General features: G+C 35.3%; 1 protein-coding gene across 2 annotated transcripts in view; it reads left to right on the forward strand.

Moving 5' to 3' along the window:
- Positions 1-27104, forward strand: part of FGD4 (FYVE, RhoGEF and PH domain containing 4) — a 264375-nt gene that overhangs the window by 190470 nt on the left and 46801 nt on the right. For both annotated transcript variants that reach the window (XM_031938146.1, XM_031938145.1), the window contains exons 5-7: positions 15586-15675; positions 16899-17044; positions 18842-18998. In XM_031938146.1, the coding sequence (XP_031794006.1) occupies positions 15586-15675; positions 16899-17044; positions 18842-18998 (393 nt within the window). The remainder of the gene's footprint in view (positions 1-15585; positions 15676-16898; positions 17045-18841; positions 18999-27104) is intronic.

Below are 27104 nucleotides of genomic sequence, written 5' to 3' on the forward strand. Positions count from 1 at the left end.
ATTACTAAAGAAAAAGTGGAAAAAATCCACAGGCTTTGCTAGCAGGAAACTTCTCTAAGAAGCTGCATTTAGGGGGCAGCTAGATGGCACAGGGGATAAAGCACCAGCCCTGAAGTCAGGAGGACCTGAGTTACATGTCCAGCCTCAGACACTTAATAACTTCCTAGTTGTGTGACCCTGGGCAAGTTGCCTTTAAAAAAAAAAAAAAAAAAACAAACTTATATTTAACTCTATCCTTCTCTAAGAAGTTAAAGGTAAACTGATTTCTGTCTTTAGCCCAATCTTCATTTTTCTTTGAGGGAAGAATAGTACTTTTAGGGTGAAAGCTACTGAGTGCTTTTCAGGGTTGCCTCCAACCTTTGGTATCTACCTTCCACTCAACTCTTATATGTGGTTGCCAAAAACTATAGCATGTACAGCAGCCACAACCTAGTAAACCATTTTGGCAGATAGGCTAAACTAAACTAAGGATAACCTACAGATCATTGTTAGGAGGTATCTACCCAAGCATGTAAAGACTCCCTTAACCTCCACCCCAATGAAATGGGCAGATGTGAACAAATTGTTTCTTTTTTTTTTCCCCCCCAATTATAGATGCCAGGTACTCCCATACATGTTAAATATGTTCCTCTTTCCTTTTTTTAATCAGATTTACTAAGGGTTTGTCTATTTTGTTGGTTTTTTCATAGAACCAACTCTTAGTTTTATTAATTAATTCAGTAGTTTTTTTACTTTCAATTTTATTGATCTCTCCTTTATTTTTAGAATTTCAAGTTTAGTGTTTGACTGGGGTTTTAATTTGTTCCTTTTCTAGCATTTTTAGTTTAAACAATTCGTTGACCTTCTCTTTCTCTACTTTATAAGAGTATGCCTCTAGAGATATGAAATTTCCCTTATTACCCTTTGGCTGCATCCACACATTTTGATATGATGTCTCAATATTGTCATTTTCTTGGGTAAAGTTATTAATTATGTCTATGATTTGCTGTTTCACCCAATCATTCTTTAGTATGAGATTATTTAGTTTCCAATTATTTTTTGGTCTACTTTCCCCTGGCTTTTTGTTGAGTGTAATTTTTATTGCATCATGGTCTGAAAAGGATGCATTCACTATTTCTGCCTTATTGCATTTGAGTTTGAGGTTTTATGTCCTAATATATGGTCTATTTTTGTATAGGTTCCATGAACTGCTGAAAAGAAAGTATACTCCTTTCTGTCTCCATTTCGTTTTCTCCAGAGGTCTATCATATCTAACTTTTCTAGTATTCTATTTACCTCTTTGACTTCTTTCTTATTTATTTTTGTGATTTGATTTATCTAATTCTGAGGTTGTTGGAGATCTCCCACTATTATGGTTTGCTATCTATTTCTTCTTGCAGCTCTCTTAATTTCTCTTTAAGAATTTAGATGCTCACCACTTGGTGCATATATTTTAATATTGATATTGCTTCATTATTTATTGCTACCCTTTAGCAAGATATAGTGCCTTCCTATCTCTTTTAATTAGATCAATTTTTGTTTTTGCTTGATCTGAGATCAGGATGGCTACCCTCTTTTTACTTCACCTGAAGCATAGTAGATTTTGCTCCATCCTTTTACCTTTATTCTGCATGTATCTCCCGCTTCAGGTGTGTTTCCCTGTAAACAACATATTGTAGATTCTGCTTTTAACCATTCTGCTAATTGCTTCCTCTTTAGGGGTTATTCCATTTAGTTAAATACCATTCTGTATTACTTGCCATCTTGTTAACCCTATTTATGCTTTTCTCCACTTTCCCTTACCCAACCCTTCCAGTATTAAACTTGTGAGCACCACTTGCTTCCCGCCCTCCCTTTTAGTACCTCCTCCCCACCTTAGGTTCCTCCCTATCTTACTCCTTTCCCTCTCAGTTTCTGTATTCCCTTCTGCTTAGCTTATTCCTTCCCTTTTCACTTTTCCTTCTCACTTTTCCATGGATGGGAGAAGTTTCCATATATTGAATATGTTAAAATTTTTTCTCTTAAAGTCAATTCTATGGCATAAAATACCCACTATATTCATCCCCTCCATTTTTCTCAGATATAAAGGTTTCTTTGCCTCTTTGTGAGATATAGTACCCACTTACCCTTTTCTGATACAATGTCCTTTCCATCTAATTTCTAGAACAAAGGTATACATGTATTTTTTATACATCTTTACAAGGAAATATAATTCCCAAGATTTCTTTTTACCTTTTTAGGTTTTTCTTGAGTTCTATATTTGCAGATCAAACTTCTTGTTAAGTTCTGGTTTTTCACAAAATAGGTGAAATTCACTTTTTTGTTGAATGACCATCTTCTTCCCTGGAAAAGATGTTCATTCTGGCTGGGTAAGTTATTTTGGTTGCTACCAAGTTCCTTGCCTTTGGAATATCATATTCCAGGCCCTTCGATCTTTTAATGTGGATGCTGCTAGATCTTGGGTGATCTTATTGTGGCTTCCTTATATTTGAATTGGTTTTCTAGCCGCTTGAGATTTTTTCCTTTGTTTGAGGGTTCTGGCATTTTGGCCACTATATTTCTTTGTTTTGATTTTAGGATCCCTTTCAGTAGGTGATTGATGAATCCTTTCAATGTCTATTTAACCCTCTGTTTCTATGACTTCTGGCGTTCTCTTTGATAATTTCCTGGGAAAATAGTGTCCAGTTCTTTTTTCATCGTATTTTTCTGGGAGTCAATGATTCTCAGATTGTCTCTCCTAGACCTGTTTCCAGGTCTGTTGTTTCCCAGAAGGAATTTCACATTTTTATCTATTGTTTGGTTTTTTTTTCTTGACTGATTGTTCTTGTTCCTCGAGTCATTCAATTTCCATTTGTTCATTCTGATTTTTCAATGAAGTGTTTTCTTCACTCACTGTTTTTAATATCTTTTTCTAATTGTCAATTTGTTCTAGGAATGTTTTCCATTTCCCCATTTTTCTTTAGTAGCTATTTTCTTTTCCAGTTCACTAATCCTATTTTTCAAGGTTTGTTTTCTTTATCCACTGTCTTTAAATGGTGGAATACTTCTCCAGTCTCTCTTTAAGCCTCCCTCTCCTTTCCCATTTTTTTCAGCTCTTTGGAGGCCTTTTAATTCTTCTTAAATTCATCTGTGTGAGATCCTCCTTGGGGATTCACCTAAGATAATCTTTTTAGTCCCTGGGTTTTGGGTTGTTCTCTGTCTGTATAAAAGTGTCATGTTAAAGTCCAACTTTTGCTCATTTTGTCAGAGAAAATCAGGACAAACTAAAAAAGAAAAAAAAACCCCAAATGGAATCTGCTTTTTGGGGGAGGGGTGGGGGCGTTACGACTTCCCCCAGACTGCGGGGGGCAGCAGCGAGGCCTAGCAGGACTGTGCTGCACCTGCACTCAAGGACTTGAGGCGTGCTGGGGCGCTGTCGGGGAGGGGTGGCGGGTCCGGGAACCCAGCTGTTTGGTATTCTTCACCCCCGGTGTTTTAGCTTCTTGCTGGGCTACTGACTTGCTGAGGGCAAGTATCCAATCCCCGGGGCCTCCCGCAGAGATGGCTGAGATCACACCCCAACCCCCTCCAGTCTGCTGGGCTGGGGCTGCCTGCCAAGTCCTGCTGCCCTGCCCCAGCCTGTGCCGATCTAAAACGTCCGCCCTCGAGCAAAACAGACCTTTCCTGGCGAATCCAAGGATGTCTTCTTTTTGGCTGTTTTGGGGTTTTTTTCAGTCAGGATTCATTCAGAGGCTTGTAATGGATGGTTCTGAGAGAAAATGGGGCTTACAGTTGGCCTCCTCGCCATTCTTGGGAAGTCCCTAAAATGTTAAAGTATGTTAAAAAATATGTATAATTTTAATTGTCTTGCTACACAAGAAAAATTGTACCTAGAAAGAAGGTAAAAATAACCTGGGAAGGAAAACAATGCAAGCAAACAATAACAGAAGGAGTGTAAATACTATGTTGTGGTCCACACTTAGTTCCCAGTGTTCTTTCGCTGGGTGTAATTGATTCTGTTCATTATTGATCATTTGGAACTGATTTGGATCATCTCATTGTTGAAGATAGCCACTTTCATCAGAATTGATGCTCATATAATATTGTTGTTGAAATGTATAATGATGTACTGGTTTTGGTCATTTTACTTAGCATCAATTCATTTAAGTCTCCCCCCAGTATTAAACTTATGAGCACCACTTGGCTCACACAGCCCTCCTTCTTTAGGATCCCTCTCTCCTCCTTTGAGTTCCTCCCCTTTTCTTAAACCTTTCCCTTTCAATTTCTGTATTCCCTTCTATTTATCCTACCCCTTCCCTTTTTTCGCTTTTCCCCTCCCACTTTTCATTGAGGCGAGAGAAGTTTCTCTGTAAACTGAATGTATCTAATAATTTCTCTTTGAGCCAGTTCTGATAAGAGTAAGATTCACACTATGATTATTTCCCTCTCTTCTTTCCCTGAGATACAGTAGGTTTCCTTTGCCTCTTTGTGAGATGGTTTCCCTCTTTTTACCTCCACTTTTTTCTTTTTCTAGTACAATTTCCTTTCCACCTCTAGATCTTTTTTTATATTATAACAGTAAACCAAGTTATACATGCACTCTTTACGTATACCCATAACAGAAATACAGTTCTCAAGAGTTCTTTTTACCTTTTATTGCTTCTCTTGAATTTTATATTTGGAGGTCAAACTTTTTGTTTAGCTCTGATTTTTTCATAAGAAATAGATAGAATTCACCTATTTCATTAAAATGTCAATCTTCTTCCCTGGAAGAAAATTCTCACTTTAACAGGGTACTTTACTCTTGGCTGCATACCAAGTTCTTTTGCTGGACAAATTGTTTCAACGGGACAAAAGCAAATGCTGTGGAGTTCTTAGAGCTTGATTAAACATCTGAAACATAAAGGTCATCCACTACAACCACTGCCAGTCATCTTGACTTTTGTCTTGCTACTGGACTTCAGTGACTCTGGAAGAGAAAATAAGGCAGAAAGCATTGTGCCATGCTGCCTCACTTAAATCCAGTTTATGTGTGAATCAAAAGTTATCCTTACCATTTTCCCATTTTTGCATGCTTCTCTAAAAAGCAATTAGGCAAGTGATTGCAGCAGCAAATCACAACCCTGCACATAAGCAACCCTGGATATAGGGTAATTTTCTCAATGGACTGAAGCAGAAGTGAAATTTGACAGCCTATTACATGTTTAGGCAACCTACTTCTCATCTCTTGGCATAATAAAGGAGCTAGAAGAGGTGTCAAAAAAAATTATCTGCTTCACCAGACCTAAGTAGCCTTGGATTGCTTATCATGACAGGTGGGGACGTGGCCAGAATACACAAAAAAGTACAAAAACTTTTGCAAAAGACGATTCTACTCAGAATTGATATATGAAATGCCTATAGACATGCCTGTAGACAATTAGAAATCCAATGAACAACTCTTGTGAAAAAACTCAGCAGATATTGCATCCAAATAGCAGTTCTGAGTGAAACTAGGCTGACAAATGAAATTTAGCTTATCAAAGTTGAAGCTGGGTACAAGGAACAAATTAAAAGGGGGCTAAAGCAGAAATCAAATTGGGCCACAAGAAGACTCACATAGAAAACAGGAATTTCCACAAAGTAAAGTACATGGTCCATCCTACCCTATCTAAGACTGTGGTAGGGCCTGGCAACATTACATGCAGAGTACAGAAGAGACAAGAACAGGCAGGGCCCACTGCATCTAAGAGTACATGAGAAAATGGTACTTGATCTTGGTGCAGTAATGGATCTATGAATTTTATGAATTTATACTATTAGAGTTTTCTCCAGATGGTGGGGTGAGTACAAAGAGCAGAGCTGAACTTTTCCACAACAAAACTTGATGAAAAAATCCAAGGAGAAAATAAGGTAATTGCATCTTACCTGGCCTAGTCTTCACAAAGAGAGTCACAAAAGCACATAGAAACCTCTTACTACAAAGCAGCATTGAGCCAGCAAAGTCAAAGCTTTCTTTTGTGGAGGGAACCAAGCAAGAAGATGGGAACCTGGAGAAAGATCTCATTGCCAAGCCTGAAAGCTTCAGCTGTGTCACTGTGACCCTGAACCAGAATTCAAAAGAATCAAGGACTCACAAAAAAAGGGTAACAATCACAGGGCACTCTAGATTTGACCATCCTCTCTAAGTCTCCCTGTCTATACTATGTTAACAGAATACACTGTGTTGAACAGAGATTTATGAAGTCCCTGAAGAATTTAATTCATGACTCATACCCCAGAAAATATAGATCAATACCAAAGTAGACTCCATTAATTTCTTAGCCAGCCCAAAGTCCCAATTCAGAAAGTAAGCCTACCAAAAATAAGTAAACAGAAACATCAACTAAAAAGAAATTTTACTAAACTAGGGATTCTTAAAATATAAACCTAGAAACAAAGATTAACTATACACCATCACAGCAAAGATTATAGCAAAGATTCAAAAAAAATCACAAGACTTTCTAAAAGCTCTATTAGAATTCCTAGGAAAAGTGAAATGAAAGAGTGAGGGATGAAATGAAAATATAAATGAAAGCCTCAGAGAAAAGACTAGAAAGGGAAATGAGACTTCTATAGCAAGAGTTTCTTAACATATTTGTCATGGACTTTTTAGTAGTAACAGGGAAGTTTTGTTGCCTAAATTCATAATTAGACGAAATGCAAAGTTTGTTGAAGATTAGTGAAAATATGATTTTTCCCATTCTTATTCACATATCCACTGAAATTTATCCATTGATCTTGGATGGAGGAAAGGGATGAGGAATTCTGGTCTGGGGACCCAAGGTAAAAAGTGTCTGCTCTTGAGGAGAGAGAGAACAGGATAGGAAATGTAAAAAGAATTATGAGGAGAATAAACAGCTTTGTACAAGAAGCATCAAAGCTTATTCATATAACCTGAAAATTTCAGGTAAAAAGAAATGCAAGAACAAAATTTTTAAAAATAAACTTTCTTATTTAAAAGTAAATGAAAACTGACTTGTAAAACAGGATAAGACAATTTTAAGAATTATCAGGGTACCTGAAAAACTTAACATTTTTCTCCCCCAAAGTCTGAATACTATGTTTCAAAAATCATAACTGAAAACCCCTCAGGTCTCAGACTCAGAGAGTTAAGTAATAATTGAAAGAATGTACTAGTCAATTCCTGAAAGCCCCAAGTGAAAATTAATTAACATGTCACATCCAAAATCCAGAGCTTCTGCATCAAAGAAAAAATACCACAAGTAGCCAGAAAGAAAAGAATTCAGGTACATAATCAGGATCATACAAGACCTGGAAGCTATCTCTTAATGGACAGGAGAATTTGGAATACACCAGTCTAACCACAAAGCTTGGTATAATCTTGAGACCAGAGCTGAGTAGATAATTTAGTATACAATCGTAGGAGGTAGGGAAAATATAAAACAAACAAAAAACATTTGAACAATTAGAAAGTGCTGTAAGATGATGAGGGTAGAATGATGGATCTGAGGTCAGGAAGACTCATGTTCATAAATTCAAATCGTTACAGACATTTAGTAGCTGTATGACTCTGGACAAGTCACTTACCCTGTTTGTCTAAGTTTCCTCATATGTTAAATGAATGTGGAGAAGAAAATGGCAATGCACATTACTATCTTTGCCAAGAAAATCCCCAAATGAAGTCACACAGAGTTAGAAACATTTGAAATGACTGAACAACAATAAATAAGATGACGAAATGTTTATTTTCTAATAGATAAAAAAAAATTGTTTCCTTTCAGAACCTCTAATAGTTTCAAGCGTCACTGAGGGAATAAATATAAGACAGAACCTGGGAGTCAATTTGTCAAACGTTAATGATAATAAAAGAAAAAGGAAAGAAGATAGAGTGGAAGACAAGAGGTGAAATTTGGTTATAAGGAAGATTATGTAAACATAGAGTGAAGGAAGTGGACTACACGTGACCCTTTTGGGGAGTTTTGTTTGTTTTATGGAAATATAAAAAAGAAAATTAAATACACATGCATGTATAGTTTGAAATTAAAATACATTTAAGTCCAGGTACTGGGAAAAGGACATTAACAGGGAGGGTAAATTCAGGGAAGGGATTAGTAATGGCACTTAGTCAAAGTAAACTCCATCTTTAGGTATTAAAGCATGATTTTAACCAATATAAAAACTGAAAGGCCAAGATTCTGTACTTGGACTGAATGAGAAGAAAAATAGTAACAGAATTCAACAAATTTAAATTAATATTGACCATACTTTTAATACCTTCTTTTTTGTAAAGAAAAAATGGTGAAGAAGAAAAGTATGAAAGAGTAGAAGGCAGGAAAATTTATAATAATTATAACTGTTAATGGGATGATGTCCTATTAATAGAAACTGTAGGAGAAAGGATTAGGAAGAAGAATCCAATAGTATGTTGTTTACAAGAAACACATTTGAAAAGAGTTTCAGATAATTAAAAGGAGTTGGAACAAAATCTTTTCAGATGAACTCAGGAAAAGATGGTGATCATAATTGCCAAAAAAAAAAAAAAAAAAAAATTAGTAATTAAAAGAAAAGCTAATTTAGAAAAAGCAATAAAACACAAAACCACAACAGTTGGGGATTTCAATGTATTTCACACCACCACTGCATACACACACACACTTTTGACTAGACAGATCTAGTCAATAGCTAAACAAGAAAGAATAAAGGATATGAACAGAATTTTTAGCCAAGTTGAATATGATCATCTCTGGTGGTTACTGAAATGAGCACAGAAAGAAGTATACATATTTTCAAATGTATATAGCACCTTTAAAAAACAATAGTTGATGATACACTGGGCATAAAAGCCTCCCAAACAAATTCAGAAAGCAGAAATACTAAACGCAGCCTAAATTGACTACAATAAAAGTTATATTCAAAAAAGAGCCTTTGTTTAAAAGACTAAAATTTTAGAGGGTAACCTTAATCCCCCAAAAATTTATAAGTAAAGGACAAATCATAGGAAAAAATAAAAAAGTTCTATATTTGGTGGTTAAATTTATTTTTAAATTGCTTTTTATTTTCAAAATATATGCAAAGATAGTTTTCAACATCTTGTAAAACCTTGTGTTCCAAATTTTTTCCCTCACTTTACTCCACCCCCTCCTTTAGACAAGTAAACCAGTACATTAAACATGTGTAATTCTTCTATATGTATTTCCACAATTATCATACTACAGAAGAAAGATTAGATCAAAAAGGAAAATGAGAAAACATTATACAACCAGACAACAACAAAAAATGAAAGTATCCACACTCAGTCCCCACAGTCCTCTTCTGAATGCAGATAGCTCTGTCCATCATGAATCTGTTGGAATTGGCTTGAATCATTTCATTGTTACAAAGAGCCACGTCCATCACAGTCGATCATCACATCTTTCTTGCCACTGTGTACTATACCATAACTTATTCAGCCATTCCCCAATTGATGGACATCCACTCAGTTTCCAGTTCCTTCCAGTTCCAGTACATAAAGGGTTGCTATAAACATTTTTTTACATGAAAGTCCTTTTCTCTTTTTTATAATCTCTTGGGAATACAGGCTCAGTAGAAACACTGCTGGATCAAAGGATATGCACAGAAAAATAGAAAATGTCAACAAGAAAAATGAGAAGTCAGGCAATATACCAGAAATGTTTGAGCAATAGCAGTACTTTTTTCTAAATCTACTATATAGTCATTGATGTAGAAACTAGAGGACAATCAGATTATTCTTAACTACCATCTAGGAATCTGTTCTAATCCTACCTTTTTTTGTTTGTTTGTTTTTGTTTTGTTAATTGAGGCAGTAGGATTGAGTGATTTGCTCTGGGTCACATAGTTAGTAGGTGTCAAGTATGTGGATTTGAGCTTGGGTCTTCTTGACTCCTTGATTGATGGTCTGTTCACTGCTCACCTAGCTGCCCCAGACCTCTTCCCTTTTCAAATGAGTTCCAGAGGGAAAGAGACATATTTAAGGCCAGTTAATAGTCGAATCCAGATGCTTCTTCATCCTTCAAAAGGAAAAAAAAAACTTTATTAAAAATATTATTACAACATCTAGAAAGAAAATCTAGGCCAATACCCAATTCAAGTGGCAATACTTTAGAGCAGGGGGGGACACAAAGCATTGATTCAGGAAATGGCTAAACAAATTATAAAAAGAAACATTAGTGGAATATTCCTATTTTGTATAAAATTATTAAGATAATTCAGAAAAATATAACAAGGATCTGTGAGCCTTCTCTAGCTCTAAAATTATTCAATTGTACTTGGACTCAGGTTAAAGGTTTATACTTGGAATAATAGACCCTTTTTGGTCCCTGTGATTGAGGACTTTGTCAAAAAAAGTATTAGGAATTGAGTCAGGGAGAGTCTACCACTCAATACCTTGTAAAGCAAAGGAAGGATTTTCAATGTCTTCAGGCCCTGCCTGGTTCAGAACACAAATCTCCATTGGGTTTTTGGCATTTGAGAGAGGGGAATAGGGAAGTAATTTTTCTCTCTTCCCCCTAGCAGCTATAGCAGCTAGAGGCACAAGACAAAACAGCACTTGCTTAAGTGAGTTAGCTGCAAGAGAAAATGTGAATCCTTGGAGCTAGGGTATATGCTCAGCTCCAGTGCCTGTTAGAGAAGTGTGGGAAGAGTTATATGAATAAATATGGAATAGTGTAATAAGAACCAGGAAAACAATATACACAATGACTACAATGTGAGTAGAATTTATATAATTATGACCAAGTTTAATCCCAGTGAAGAAATGAGAAAATGCATTTCCCTTCTTTGCAAAGAAGGCAAACTATAGAGTATGGAACAATGCAAAAATCAAAGGATTTGTTTCTACCAACTCTCACCAAACCAAGACCACCAAGATGCATTAAAGGGAGAGGACCAAGTCTCTGTAGAGATGTGAGCTAATTTCCTAATATCTTTGGTGATTTCTTTTACTATTTTCCCATGTCATAAATGTCATATAGCAAGTTGACAGATCTAATTTCCCATAGATGACCCTACCTTCTTCTGCTACAAGATAGTGTAGCACCAGTCTGTGCTGTAATATGGCTTCCCTAGTTTGAATGGTTTGGTCTACTAATAGGTCTGAGACTTTGGCAATTTGGTTAGTGATAATCTCAACTATAGCTTCTAATCTTAGTTTTATACCCCAAACTTCCATCCTGGGCCAAGTGACCAGCCCATATGCCTGGATTATTTTTTCAGAAGGCCAGGTGTCTACCCATCCCTTTTCATTTCTCATGCTAGTGAGAGATGTGTCTAGGCTCCTTTTACTCCTCATATAATTGGAGGCCTAGCTATCTTTTTGTCCTGGTAAAAAAGAAAAACTAGGGCCAAATTAATTCTATGTAATAGGAACCCATCCAATTAATGAATAAGTAGAAAGGCCACAAATCCAATAATACCTATTTAAGGCAGGCTGCTTCTGTTCAGAAATGGTCAATATATGCTCACCATTAACTACTGGGTAGTACTGCTGGTATTCATAACCTAGGGGACCTCTCTCTATTCCACTATTTCTTGAGAATTTACATATCCACAGCTGCTGCTTTACTTTCCAAGCACATCCATCAACCTCCTTTTCTCCCATCCCAATCAGATTATGTGTACTCCAAAATAAGGTAAAATACTGACCTAAAGAGTTGGGTCAACTCCAACCCCAATAAGTGGTTCTATAGATAGTAAATCTGGTTCTATTTGTACAAGGATTGGAGATCATATTTGTTATATAGTTAGATAGTCCTGTTCGTTGGTCTATTTTTATAGGTTCAGCAACATTGGCTATTCCCTACTTCAGTTCCCCCTCTTGTCTGATTGAGACAATATTTTCCTTTTCGATACTCTGACAGGGACCAAGAATGTTCCTCCCAAACCTCCCAGAATCTTGTTCCATTATGTACTCAGGATCCAAGCTGGGTTCAATGGAACAGGTACCCAGCATCACTTGGACTGTCTCTGAGGCCCCCCACAAATCCAATAGTTAGGTAGCTATAGTTTCCATTAGCTTCTCAAAACTATTCCTCTGGGGTAACCAAGGAATGGGTGCCGAGTAAACAAAGGGTGTAAGAAGTATACAGTCTAAGGAAATCCCCATCGTGTGGCATTGGAATTAAAATTCTGAAGAGGAGGCAGAAAGGATACCTCAGAAAAGGATACAACATCTACAAATGAAAAGTCAACAGAATAAAAATGACAAGAATTAAGCAACACAATAGTTTCCAATGCCAATTGCTCATGGGTTGTGGAGGGGTCACCCAGTGAGGGAATTGCGATGGAAATGCAATGTCAGGTCCTTGGACTGCTCCAGATTGACAGTCCTTTCAGCCAGAGGGTCCCTGGTTCTTTCACTCTGATGTGGTGTGTCCACTTGCTCTTGAGTTCTTACTGCAGTGTCCAAGGTCAGGAGTAGCTGGAAGGGGCCTTCCCAGAGTAGGGGCCAGCTTCTCCTCCTTTCACTTCCAGATTAGGACCCAGTATCCTGGTTTGAACTTGAGTATAGGAAATCCTAGATTGGAGTGTCTGAGCAATAATAGTTTTAAGATGGATTTCATGCAGATGTTTAGCCAAAGTACCTACATACCCCTTGTATCTTTACCTCTAAAACAGGGTCCCAGTTTTTCTTAGGAAGTCTTGGATTTGAATGTCCATATAAAAGCTCATACAGTGATAATCCAATTTCCCTGCAAGATTTTGTTCTTATTCTGATAAGTACCAATGGCAAATACTTGGTCCAGAGCAACTGAGTTTCAAGGGCCAATTTAGTTTTTTGTTTTAGTTTTTAGTTTTAGTCTTTTGATTTTCTGGTTCATTCTCTTGACCATACCAGAGGAAGAAGGATGCCAAGGAGTGTGAAACTCCTAAGAAGTTTCTAGATTGGAGTATTTAGCAGTGAAATATGTTCCCTGATTCGAGTCTATTCTTTCTACCATCCCATATCTAGGGATTATTTGATTCCAAAATGATTTTGGTGACTGCAGATGCATTTGCTTGAGACAAGGGGAAAGCTTCTAGCCATACAGTCAGGTGGTCACTAGAATCAACAGTTATTTGGAACAGCTTACTGGTGGCAGCTCAGTTAAGTTCATCTGGATGCTCTGAAAAGGTCTAAGCTGTGTAAGTCTCATGTTGGAAAATAACATTGAGCTCTGTCTTATTTGTTCTTCGACAAACAAAAACCATCCACCAGCTGCAGGGCTAGGATATATATACTTGATGACACAAAGTGGGTCAGGACTACATCACACAAGTTTTGGACATCCCAATGGCTACCTCGATGCAAGTGTTACAAAACCTGCTTCATACCTGCTTTAGTACCTCTTAGACCATTGGAGTCCTGCTTGTCTTTCTGAGCTTCAAGTTTCTGAACTTTCAGTTTTTCCTCTGGAGTATAGGATGGCAAAGGCAAACTCGGAGGTAAAGTAGGGATTAGAACTAATATTTGTTGGTCCTGCTCAGATTTTACTTCTCTCACTTTTCTCACTTTCTCATTAGCAAGATAATTGCCTCTGGCCTCAAAAGTATCTCCTGGCTGGTTCCCCTCACATGTATAATGGCTACAAATTCTGACAACAATAAGTTATATAGGTATCCTGATACTTTATTTCTGTGATTTTTGTAAGGGGAACTGAGAAGTTCTTCCCTTTTTACTCCAGATATAGTGTTTCTGAGGATAATCCCACTCCTTGGGTAGATGTATGACTGATGAGCAGGTTGCTCCCTAATTTATCAGTAATTCCAACTCATTGTCCATAGGCCCCATATTTATCAAGGGCTCTGGGTAGGGCTTATCTGTATCTATGAGCCCCTGATGCTTCTAATCTTCAAGTTCTATTAGGAAGTGTAACTTCTGTTACTACTCCAAGCATTGAGGACAGTCTGTGAATGAGTGTCCTTGCTTTCCACAGCCAAAACAGGTTAAGGGCTTTCTCTTATCTCTTCCTTCACTTTGGGCTAGACTGTTCTGGTTCTTCCCATCAGGTTGGCATCATGTCCTTTCCTTTGAAGAAGGGGCTCTCCTGTCCTATTAATATTTCCCTTTTTGCTGTCCTCCCATTGATTAACTTCCTTGGCCATTTGTACTAACATCCTAGCTTTTTGCTTCTGCTTCTCATCATCTCTCCTCTCATGTTTTGGTTGTCTCTTCTAATATATCTCATACTGGCCTATGATTCCATCTATCTATCTTCAGCAGTTTCTCATTTACATGTCTGACCATACATTTGTCACAAAATGTATCCTCAACATAGATTCATTATCCAAATCAGAGGGATCCAGACCTGAATATTTTGTCATACTTTCTTTCAGTCTGTCTAAGAACTCAGAATGGGGTTCCTCTCTCCTTTGCATTATGTTAAATGCTAAATAGTGTGGTATTAATTCCTGTAATGATTAAATCCCTTGGTCTTGCAGGTGGCCCAAATGAATCTTGTTGTTATGATCCCATCAAAAGTACTGATTGGGGTATTTCTGATCAGCTGGTACTATCCTGTGTGTGGGAGGCTGCCTCCTTCCTCACTCTACCACTGGTGGCCTTTCTTACTGAATCTTTCTTCTCTGAAGAGAACAGAATAGACATTAACTCACCGAAAGTATATTTTTGGGGGCCCAGGAACTGATCTAATTGTTCTGATAAGCCTGCTGAGTCTTCCATGAGTGGTTTCATCTCCATAAAATTCCTCACCTGAGTGGTGCTAAGAAGTACATTAACAAACCCTAACCCCCCTTGAGCTAAGAGTACCTCTCTTAGTGAATACATATGGATCCCAGGTATAGATGGGTCAGGGATTGGAAAATTTACTAGATCCTTTTTTGAGGTGCTCTATTTCCCTCCTCAGAGGTCTGTGGGGAGAGATGGAAGGAGTTAATAAGTTCTCTGGTGCATTGCTAGGGCCGGAAGGGGTTGGGGGTGGAGCAGTAGGGATGGGCACAGCTGCTGCCTCCTGTGGAGGAAGAGGAGAAGTATATGAAGGAGAGAGAGAGAAGAAGGAGAAGGAGGAGGAGGAAGAGGAGGAGGAGGAGGAGGAAGAGGAGGAGGAGGAGGAGGAGGAGGAGGAGGAGGAGGAAGAGGAAGAGGAGGAGGAGGAGGAGGAGGAGAGGGGGAGGGAGGGATCTCTAAGATCCAGTGATATTTGCTATTCCTCCCATCTATGTACCTTCTTACCTGACTTTCTTAAAAGCCTAGAATACTGTACTTCCTCATTTCTACTTAAGACTTTTTTCAAAACTGAACTTAGCCCTCACCTTCTCTAAAAGGCCTTCCTGATTCTGTGCTACCTATCTATGGAAATGGATTGTTCTCTCTAACTGAGCTGATTTAGTCAGAAGATACAGAATGTTATCACAAGAGGTAATTGAGGTGTTATATTGATTTTAGATGAATGAGAGATCAAGGAGAGCAATTATTTCAATTTGACAAATTTTAATTCAACTATAATCTGACTTTAGTCAGATTTTTGATCATATTTTTCTTGATGATTAAGAAGAGTTTGATAGATACCTGAAAAACAAGTATTGTTTTTAATGGGGTGCACAGTTTTCTTGATTATTCAGTGATTATTTAATGAGAAAAAAATGACTTTAAGCTTTTTTTTTTTTTTTTTTTACTGATCTATTTTGTAGGAGACAAATGAACAGAAACTTCACAAAATTGCCACTGAACTCTTGCTTACAGAAAGAGCCTATGTTAATCGACTTGACCTTTTAGACAAGGTAATCATTTTTTTGTTATCTGTTATTTATGTTATTTGACAATGTAGATAGTGTTTATGTTATTTGACAATGTAGAGAGTGTAAAATTTAGAATATTAAGCCTTTTTTTCAGTAAAAGAGTAAAGTTTTCAACTCTTTAGTTACTAGTAATTGCTAAAAATTGTCTAATATTATCTGATTTTTGTATGTATAAACTTTCTAGGTATAAATATTTCTTCTCAACAAACATAGAAGCAATAAGTTCCGCTAGTTAATCATCATAGCACAACAAATGACATATAAACTGTGTGCTTCAATTCCATCTGTGGCAGTAAGTAGCAGAAACTAAAATGTTAATTAAAGACCATAACAACCAATCATCCAAAAGAGAGAGGGCAGGCCAGGTAGTAGAAGAGACAGAAAGTATGCCTATGTATATACACACATGTACATCTAAGAAGTAATACCCATTAAGATCTCTTAGGAGACTGAAGAAATCAGCAGCCAAGTTGAAGCAAAAACCCTGAAGCCTAGGGAAATAATTTTCAGAAGCCAAATAAGAAGAGTCACATAGTGAGAAAGTAAAAATGTCCACAGGCCCATACCAAATTAAGGCCATGCACACTTACATACCATACTACATTAATAATTTTTATTTGTTGGACATTAAATGCACTTTACAACCTTTCTCCTTCTTACCTTTCCTGTTAGCTTATGTTTTACTCTTCTATCCAGTGATTATCCCCTCAGATTGGTCTCTTCTTATTGGCCTTCTCATATGCCCAGACTCAATATTCCTGGTTTCTTTCAAAACTTATTTTAGACTTCACCTTCCTAATTCTTCTCTCCAGTCACTTGAGCTTTTCTTTATGAAATTGTCTATTATTTGCTCTGTGGCTTGTGTATATGTAGCTATTAATTTATATGTTTTCTTCCCCATTAGTTTGTAAGCTTTTTGGAGGCAGGAACTGTTTTTGCACTTTTGCTCTTCTTTATAATCCTCAGCATATAGCACATGGTAACCATTTAATAAATGTTTGCTGATTGTTATCCTTTTTCTAATATATTGTTTTAATCCTTTGAAATAGTAGAAAATTTTTTAAAGTGTTATCTTATCTTTTCTAGAAGAAAATTAGGAATCAAAGTATGTACTCCTGAACATAAAATGGTAGTTAATTCTTTTAATCATATTTTGCAAGGTTTTTAACTATTCAAAAACATTTATTCTGCTCTTTTGCTTTTAGATATTTTATTGCAAACTGTTGGAAGAAGCTAATCGAGGCTCGTTTCCAACAGAGATGGTGAACAAGATATTTTCTAATATTTCTTCAATAAATGCATTCCACAGCAAATTCCTTTTGCCAGAACTGGAAAAACGAATGCAGGAATGGTAAGAAAAAACAATTTTTAAATATTGGATCTAAGTGATGAGAGAATTGCCCTTGCTACTAAAAAATATATAGAGTTTATTTTCATTACCAAATCCCAAACAATAAAACAAAATAATCCTTCAGCAGAGTGTATTTTATGGAGCAAAGTTCTAGGGATCTGCCAGCCTTATTTATAGGTCAGTCTCTTAGTCTGTCACTTGATTCATTCCTATATTTAATTATCTCAAATTCCAGGGTGATCCAGGAGTATGTTTGCATTTTTTCCTTCTTAATAAAATTCCAAAAAATCTCTGATCACCTAAGATCATACTCCAAACACAGTTCTATAAAAACTATTTAATGAACTAGAGAAACTTCTTTCTCCATTTACAGTTGTTCTTGTCACTCTGTATTACCATTGAATCTCCTAGAATTAATTAAATATTACTTATCGGATGTGTAATTTATTAACAGTATAATCAATAATATTACAAAGGTATCAATAATTCGTTATACTTGTCTAACTATGAAGAAAAAAAAATCACACTCAGTCATCTGAAAGTATCATTGATAATTGCTGATGGGTTTTTCTTACTTTTAAAAACCTAGTCCCATCACTTAACCTTAACCCTCAAGATTCCCAGATATCTCTTCCCAGTAATTCTCTTCAGTCTTCCTGCAGGATAAAAGCCAAAGTAGTTTTGTGAAGAAGGGAGCCAACTCTACTTCTGGTTCTCTCTGTCTCTCTTTAGCTTTGGTTGAAGCTAAATAAGTTGGGCTTCGGTTACTTTTCTTACCACTTCTCTTACCTCTTCTGTTAATACTCTTAATAGTTTCTCTTCAGACTCGTAAGTTTCTCTTTATAAGTCTTTTAATAGAACAACTTTTAAGATCATTAAAAAAAGAAAGAAATTTTGCCTACTCTTCTTTGTGTCTTTTTTCCAAAGTTGTCATAGAGCCTTATGGATCCCAGTGGATGTTTTGTAGTAAATGTTTAACAACAGCTACCCTGTTCTTCTTCCTCCTTTTCCCCCAAGAAAGAATGTATATTACACACTTCCAAGGTTCATCTGCACTATTAACATTTTTTCATCACTTTGTTAAGTTATAGATAATTAAGAAAAGAATAAATCAAGCCCAGACTTGTAGCATTTGCTGATTTCCTGAGTAGCCGAAAGGAAAAAGAACAAGCATATACATAGTACCTATCATGTAATAATTACTGTGCTAATTAAATTCTTTCACAAAAAATTTAATAATTCAAATTTAACAATTGAAGTGAACCTATACTGGAGCCAGCTCTAGCATACCTCTATTATGGTTAAGCAATAAAAAAATCCACTGCCCTTGACTTCCTTACAGAGTTATAAACACCTCATAGATTGCCAGTTACGATTGGAACTTATAACTCCTATGAACTTAAAAGAGACTGTAATAGTTTCTATAACTTCTACAGAAGGGACCTCTGAAATAGGGAATTACATATACGTATTTTTTACCAAGAAAGTACTGGGAAGTAACAGTGCATTGTAGCCCAACAAATTGTAATGTGGGTATTTGCTGAAGGTGCTGCTGCCTCTGTTCTCCAAGTACTTTTTAGATGAGAAGAGACAAAGTGACTGGGATTTTAAGCTCTAACTTTGACTTCTACAATCTACTAAAAACCCTTAACAATACATGACTGGGGGGCATATCACTTTCTACTCCTAAAGTTCAGTAGTATATATATTGAGTGGGAAAAGGATGACTTTCCTACAATTTTGTTAATTTGCTCCAACTATAAGAGAACTTAATTCATTTACTGCTTTGTTCCACAGGGAAACCACTCCTAGAATTGGTGACATTCTACAGAAGTTGGCTCCTTTCCTCAAAATGTATGGAGAGTATGTGAAAGGCTTTGATAATGCAATGGAATTAGTTAAAACCATGACTGACCGGATAGCTCAATTTAAATCAGTAATTGAAGAAATTCAGGTAATAGGGTTGACAAGTTTATGAATATTTTCTTTATTATAGTGGACTATTTTTTAAAACTGGAAGATCCCTTTCAGCTATACAATTTTATGAACTTTTAACTATTACTTGAAGAGTGTGAGGTCTAAAATTGTCCAAATTGCAAGAAAAACCATGGAAATAGAGCTCTAAGCTGAGAGTATTTTATTAAAGGGTTCATGGCTCCCCTCTAATAAAGTGATCTCAGGTCTTCCTCATGATCTGAGATGCTTTCTTTTCCTAGAGCCTTCAAAAGAGGCATGAATACAGAGTCTCTTTGGTTGATAGATCTTGATTTTGATGCTCCAGGAGACTCAGAAATGATACATCAGTATGAGTGGTCACAAATGGACAAGTCAAGTGTCAACTCTCCTGACTAAGTAGTCATAAATGGTCAACTTCTTGTGTTGGAAAAGGATGGTGTGCAGATTCAGAAAAAAATGGGGAAGTGGAGGACGACTCCATGTGACACCCATGATAGGCTTGGACACGTAATTTGAACAAAACAAGATGGAAACATCTTTGTCAGCATATTTGTAATTGTGCAAATTCACAACTCTTAAGTGGTGAATGTTTGATCAAAGTTTGAAGCCTATTATAAAGGCCTAATATAGAAACCTATCTTATCTAATATTACTATATGATTTATGTAAAATATATATGTATGTTAATACTTGTTTATTCTTGTGCTATTAGATGACTGACTAAAAGCATATTACTAAATGAATCTGTTACTAATAATTGCTAATAGTCACTACTCAGTTGATTAATACTGATTAGAAAGGAGTAGGGGAGTAGGAATCCAAATAATTCATTTCTCATAAAGAGCTCTTTTTTAAGTTATTACTAAAACTTTTTATTTTTAAAACATATGCACAGATAATTTTTCAACATTGATCCTTGTATATCCTTGTGTTCCAAATTTTCCCCACCTTCCTTCCACTCCTTCCCCTAGATGGCAGGTAATCCAATATGTTAAAATATGTTAAACATGTTGAAATATATGTTAAATCCAATATATGTAAACATATTTGTACAATTATCTTGTTGCACAAGAAAGATCAGATCAAAATGGAAAGAAAATCACTAAGAAAATAAAATGCAAATGAACAACAACAAGAGTGAGAATGTTATGATCCACATTCAGTTCTCACAGTCCTCTCTCTGGGTGTAGATGGCTCTCTTCATCATGGAATCATTAAAACTGGCCTCAATCATCACATTGTTGGAAAGAGTCATGTCTATCAGAATGATCTCCTGGTTCTGCTCATTTCACTTAACATCAGTTCACAAAAGTTTCTCCAGAATTCTCTAAATTCATCATGCTGATCATTTCTTATGGAACAATAACATGGCATAACATTCATATACCTAACTTATTCAGCTATTCTGCAAATGATGGTCATCCATTCCATTTCCAGTTTCTTGCCACTACAAAAAGGGCTGCCACAAACAATTTTGCACATGTAGGTCTTTTTCCCTCCTTTAAGATCTCTTTGGGATATAGACCCAGTAGAAACACTGCTGGATAGTTTGATAATTTTTTGCATAGTTCCAAATTGCTCTCCAGAATGGCTGGATCTGTTCGCAGTTCCAGAAACAATGTATTAGTCCCAGTTTCCTCCAACATTCATTATTATCTTTTCCTGTCATCTTAGCCAATCTGAGAGGTATACAGTGGTATCTCAGAGTTGTCTTAATTTACATTTCTCTGATCAACAGTGATTTAGAGCACCTTTTCATATGAGTAGAAATAGTTTTAATCATTTGAAAATTATCTGTTCATTCCCTTTGACTTATTAATTTGAATCGATTCTTTATATATTTTAGAAATGAGGCCTTTATCAGAAGCCTTAGATGTAAACATTTTTTCCCAATTTATTGCTTTCCTTCTAATCTTGTCTGCATTAGTTTTGTTTGTACAAAAACTTTTTAGCTTAATATGATCAAAATTATCTATTTGGTGTTCAATTATAAGGTCCAGTCCTTCTTTGGTCACACATTCCTTCCTTCTCCACATATTTGAGAGGTAAACTATCCTATGTTCTTTTAATTTGCTTATAATATCATTCTTTATGTCTAAATCATGAACCCATTTCGACCTTATCTTGGTATACAGTGTTAGTTGTGATGTGAATCAATGTCTAGTTTCTTCCATACTAGTTTCTAATTTTCCCAGTAGTTTTTGTCAAATAGCGAGTTCTTTTCCCAAAAGCTGGGATCTTTGGATTTGAAAAACATTAGATTGCTATAGTTATTGACTATTTTGTCATGTGATCCTAACTTATTCCACTGATCAACTAAATAGTTGGTACTTAGCTATTACCAAATGGTTTTAATGACCACTGCTTTATAATATAGTTTTACATCAGGCACAGCTAAGACACCTTCATTGGCAATTGTTTTTCATTAATTCCTTTGAAAGAAAAGTTTGGAAGTTTGATTGGTATGGCACTAAATAAATAGATTGGTTTAGGTAGTATTTTCATTTTTATTATATTTGCTCGGCCTACCTGTGAGCACTTGATATTTTTCCAGCTGATTAGACCTGACTTTATTTGTGTGGAAAGTGTTTTCTAGTTGTGTTCATATAGATCCTGATTTTCCCTTGGCAGATAGATTCTCAAATATTTTATGCTATCGACAGTTATTTTGAATGGAATTTCTTTTTGTTTCTCTTGCTGCTGGTCTTTGTTGGTAATATATTAAAATGCTGATGATTTATGTGGATTTATTTTGAATCCTGCAAGTTTGCTTAAGTTGTGAATTGTTGATTTTCTAGGGTTCTCTAAGTATACCATATCATCTGTAAAGAGTGATAATTTGGTTTCCTTATTACTTACTCTCATTCCTTTAATCTCTTTTTCTTCTCTTATTGTGAGATCTAACATTTCTAATACAATATTGAATAGCAATGATAACAGTGGACAACTTTGTTTCACTCCTGATCTTATTGGGTATGGTTCTAATTTGTTCCCATTATATATGGTGCTTGCTTATGGTTTTAAATAGATGCTACTGATCATTTTAAGGAAAAGTCAATTATTCCTATACTCTCTAGTGTTTTTAATAGGAATAGGTATTGGATTTTGTCAAATGCTTTCTCCGCATCTATTAAGATAATCATACGGTTTTTGTTAATTTGGTTATTGATATAGTTAGTAGTTTTCCTAATATTGAACCAACTCTGCATTCCTCATATAAATCCTATTTTTATCCTGGGGATGATTTTCTGTGTCATCTTGTTGCTAATATTTTATTTAAGATTTTTGCATCAATATTCATTAGGGAGATTGGTCTATAATTTTTTTTTTCTCTGTTTTTACCCTACCCGGTTTAGCTATCAGTACCATGTCTGTGTCATAAAAGAAATTTGGTAGAACTCCTTCTTTCCTTATTTTTTCAAATAGTTTGCATAGTATTAGAATTAATTGTTCTATAAATGTTTGGTAGAATTCACATGTAAATCCATCTGATCCTGGAGATTTTTTTTTAGGGAGTTGATTAATAGCTTGTTCTATTTCTTTTTCTAAAATGGGACTATTTAAATAATTTATTTCCTCTTTGGTTAACCTAGGCAATCTGTATTTTTGTAGATATTCCTCCATTTCACTTAGATTATCAAATTTATTGGCATATGTTTGAGCAAAATAACTCCTAATTATTGCTCTAATTTCCTCTTCATTGGTGGAAAATTCTCCCTTTCCATTTTTGATACCTACAATTTAATTTTCTTCTTTCCTTTTTCTAATCAAAGTAACTTAGGTTAATCTATGTTGTTGTTGTTGTTGTTTTTAATAAAACTAACCCTTAGTTTTATTTATTAATTCAATAGTTTTCTTTTTTTGATTTTATTAATCTTCCCTTTTATTTTCAGAATTTTAAATTTGATATTTAATTGAGGGTTTTTAATTTGTTCTTTTTCTAGCTTTTTTTAGTTGTAAGCCCAATTCATTAATATTTTATGCAAGTAAATATCTAGAGATATAAAATTTCCCCTGATAACCACTTTGGCTGCATCTTACAAATTTTGGTTTGTTATCTCATTATTGTCATTTTCTTGGGTGAAGTTATTGATTGTATCTATCATTTGTTGTTTCACCCATTCATTCTTTAGAATTAGATTATTTAATTTCCAATTAATTTTTGGTCTATTTCTCCTGGTCTTTTTTTGCATATTTTTATTGCATCATGATCTGAAAAAAGTAACATTTATTATTTCTGCCTTTATGCATTTGATTTTGAGGTCTTTATGTGCTAATACATGGTCAGTTTTTATATAGATTCCATAAACTGCCAAGAAAAAAGTAAACTTTCTGTCTCCATTCAATTTTCTTGAAAGATCTATCATACCAAAGTCTTCTAATATTCTGTTTACCTCCTTAACTTGTGTATTATTATTATTTTTTTTTTTATTTTGTGGTTTGGTTTATCTAGTTCTGAGAAAGGTTGAGATCCCTCACTAATTATAGTTTTGCTGTCTATTTCTTCTTGCATCTATCTTAACTTCTCTAGGAATTTGGATACTAAACTACTTGTGCATATATGTTTAGTATTGATACTGTTTCATTATCTATGGTACCTTTTAGTAAGATATAATTTCCTTCCTTACCACTTTTAATTAGATCTATCTTTTCTTTTACTTGATTTGAGATCAGGATTGCTACCCCTGCTTTTTTTACTTTACCTGAAGAATAGTAGATTCTGCTCTAGCCCTTTACCTTCACTCTGTATGTATCACTCTCCTTTAAATGTGTTTCTTGTAAGCAACATATTGTAGGATTCTAGTTTTTAATCCAGTCTGCTATCCACTTCCATTTTATGGGAGAATTCATCCCTCTCATATTCACAGTTAAAATAATTAATTCTCTTTTCCTGCCATCTTATTTACTCTTAAGCTTTTTTCTTTCCTTTCCCTCTTCCCTCCTCCCCAGGATTTTGGTTCTGATCACTACCTTCCTCAAATAGCCCTCCCCCTTTAGAGCTTTCCCCTTTCCTCTCCCATTTTCATATAAAGTATGACAAGTTTCTCTATGAAACCAAATATGTCTGATAATCTCTCTTTGAGCCAAATCTGATGAGTCAGACTTACACAGTGTTCATCCCTGTTCTTTCTTTCCCTCAATTATAATAGGTATTCTTTGCCTCTTCATGCGATTTAATTTCCCTTATTTTACCTCTTTTTTCCTTTTTTCCAGTCCAATCCCCTTTCAACTTCTAGTTTCTTTTTTATATTATAATAAAATCACATTATACCCACACTCTCCAAGTATGCCCATATAGTTTTCAAGAGTTCTTTCCTTTTTCTTTTTTTATGATTCTCTTGAATTCTGTGTTTGGAGATCAAATTTTTTGTTCAGTTTTGGTCTTTTCATCAGAAATAGATGAAATTCACCTATATCATTGAATACCTTCTTCCCTGAAAGATAATGCTCATTTTAGCTGGATAGTTTATTCTTGGCTGTAATCTAAGTTCCTTTGCCTTTCAGAATACCAGATTCCAGGTCCTTCAATCCTTTAAAATGGAAGCTTATAGGTCCTAGGTAATCCTGATTGTGGCTTCTCAGTATTTAAATTTTTTCTTTCTGGCTGCTTGCAATATCTTTTCCTTGGTGCGATAGTTCTGAAATTTAGCCACAATATTTTTTGGGATTTCTTTCACAAGGTGATTGGTGAATTCTTTCAATGGCTCTTTTACCTTCTAAGACATCAGAGAAGTTTTCCTTTATGCTTTCCTGTAAGATAATGTCTAGGTTCTTTTTTTCCTCATTTTCTTCAGGAACTCTAATAATCCTTAGATTACCTCTCTTAGATCTATTTTCTAGTTCAATTTTTTTTCTAGAAGGTATTTCATGTTTTCTTCTATTTTTTTCATTTTTTTGGTTTTGTTAGAGTGATTCTTGAAGCCTTATTGAGTCATTCACTTCCATTTCTCCAATTCTAATTTTTAGTGTGTTATTTTCTTTAGCTATATTTTTTACACCTTTTATATTTGGCCAACTGAATTGTTTTGTTCATTGCATTTTTTTTCGTTTTTCAATGAATTGGTATCTTTTTCAAACTATTTTGTAAGGAGTTATATGCTTTTTCCATTTCAGCCTATCTATTTGTAGGGAGTTATATGGTTTTCCCATGCCTTCTTGAAAAGATCTCATTTCCTTTCCCCATTTTTCTTCTCTCCTTTAAGATCCTTTATGAAATCTTCCAAGGAAAATTTGTGAAATTGGGACCAGTTCATATCTCCTTTGGGGGCTTTATCTGGAGTTGATTTTCTTTTATGAACCTCAGTCTGTTCTTTCTCCATAAAAGCTGTCTATGGTGATAGGGTTTTTTTTTTTGTTGCTTTTTCCTTTTTTTTTTTTTTTTTTTTTTTTAAAGGTTTGAGGTCTGCTCTTCATACAGAAGAAGGACAGCTGCTTTAGACTGCCTTGGGGCAGTTCTGCTGACTAACTTTTGGTGTTGGGTAATGGAGGTTAGGTCCCCCATTCTTCTGAGGCTCAGTGGTTTACAATTTGTCTTTTGTAGCAAATCTGCTACATCATCCACTTGCAACCAGGGCAAAGTAGATGAAAAGGGTCAGAAGATTCCCAGGTGCTTGGAAGCTCCTTGCCCCAGACTGAGGTCTGAGATCTTGACTCAGCAGACTGTCCCCCTGCCCATTTGAAACAGACCTGTTCTGAAGTTCTTCCAGGGTATCTTCTTCTGGAAATGTGTTGCACTCCAAATATTTGTGGGTTCTGTAACTCCAAAACCAGTTCAGAGGCTTAATCTACTTTGAAAGGTCAGAGGAGGTCATAGAAAGTTGTGTCTGCTTTCTGCCATCTTGGCTCCGCCTCATAAGAAACTCTTAAAAATAATGCTTTCCATAATCTGTTCTCATATCAAAGGAAAGTCTCCCTCTTCTTCCATTTCTTTATAAATTTGCATAGTGTTTCTTCATCAATCAATCAACAGATATTTTATTAAGCTTCTGCTATAGTTGTTTCCTTTCTGGTCTCTAGTCTACAAGTTAGTTTATCAAAATGACTCTGGAAAATTAAAATCTCAAAAAGTTTACCAAGAACTAGTGTTTATAGTATTATTTTTTTTGTACTTATATAGACTTAGAAACATGTTAAGGGCAGAGATGATTTGTTTTTGTATTAGAATAACCATGAAATAGACTTAATATATACTTTGATTCTTCAGTGGATCTGTGATGTTGCTGATTAGGAATTTTTTTCCCCATCTATCCATGATAATAATTATGTATTTTATACTATATAAGAGTGTCTATTTAATATGAAAGGGGGAGTGGTATATGGATTAACTTTTGTTTATTTTTGTTCTTGTTAAAAGTTTAGCTTCATCTAATTTTTTTCTTTTGGTTAAATAATGAATGAACTAATAAAACCATATCCATTTCTGATACCTGGAATCTTTATAAGGCTTGCTTTGGTGGAAGCAATGCCAGTACTTTAGAGATTTTGCCATTCCCCAGTGATTTGGGGACCTAAACAGTCTCCTTTGGAATCTGAGGGCAGAGGGTAGTCAATTGAGGTAATGGACGTGATTTGACTAGCCTGGAATATGCTATCTCCTGCCTCTCCCTCAGTTCTTTTTTTTTTTTTTTTTTGGTAGGAAAAGGTTTAGTTTTCTTTTTTTATACTTTGCCTAAAGTGGATCCCTTGAATTATTTTCATTTGGTTTATATCCATTTGACTTGTATGCACTAAAACTTCTTTCTGCTTTACTTTACAGAAACCTCTGTGAAAACCAATATCCTTATATATATTTAAGAGCAATTTAAAGTGATTTTTCTTGTTGATCACATTATACGTTTCTACTAAGTGGAAATAGCTGTTTAGTTTAACAGAATCTACTACAAAATTAACAGAATTCTTAGTATAATTGTCTTAGTGTAATGGCCCCAAATTTTTTAATGTTATCTTAAAATCTTTTGTATATTTTAAACTTTTAAAAAATTTCCACTAATAGTAAAAGTGAAAAAATAAAATTGATTGGGATTATAAATCCTTTATAAATTTATAAATCCTTTTTCCTCCCCTTATTTACCTGATTGACTTTGGGCAAGTAATTCATCCTTCT

Source organism: Sarcophilus harrisii, chromosome 5, assembly GCF_902635505.1.
Source record: "Sarcophilus harrisii chromosome 5, mSarHar1.11, whole genome shotgun sequence".
Lineage (NCBI taxonomy): Eukaryota > Metazoa > Chordata > Mammalia > Dasyuromorphia > Dasyuridae > Sarcophilus > Sarcophilus harrisii.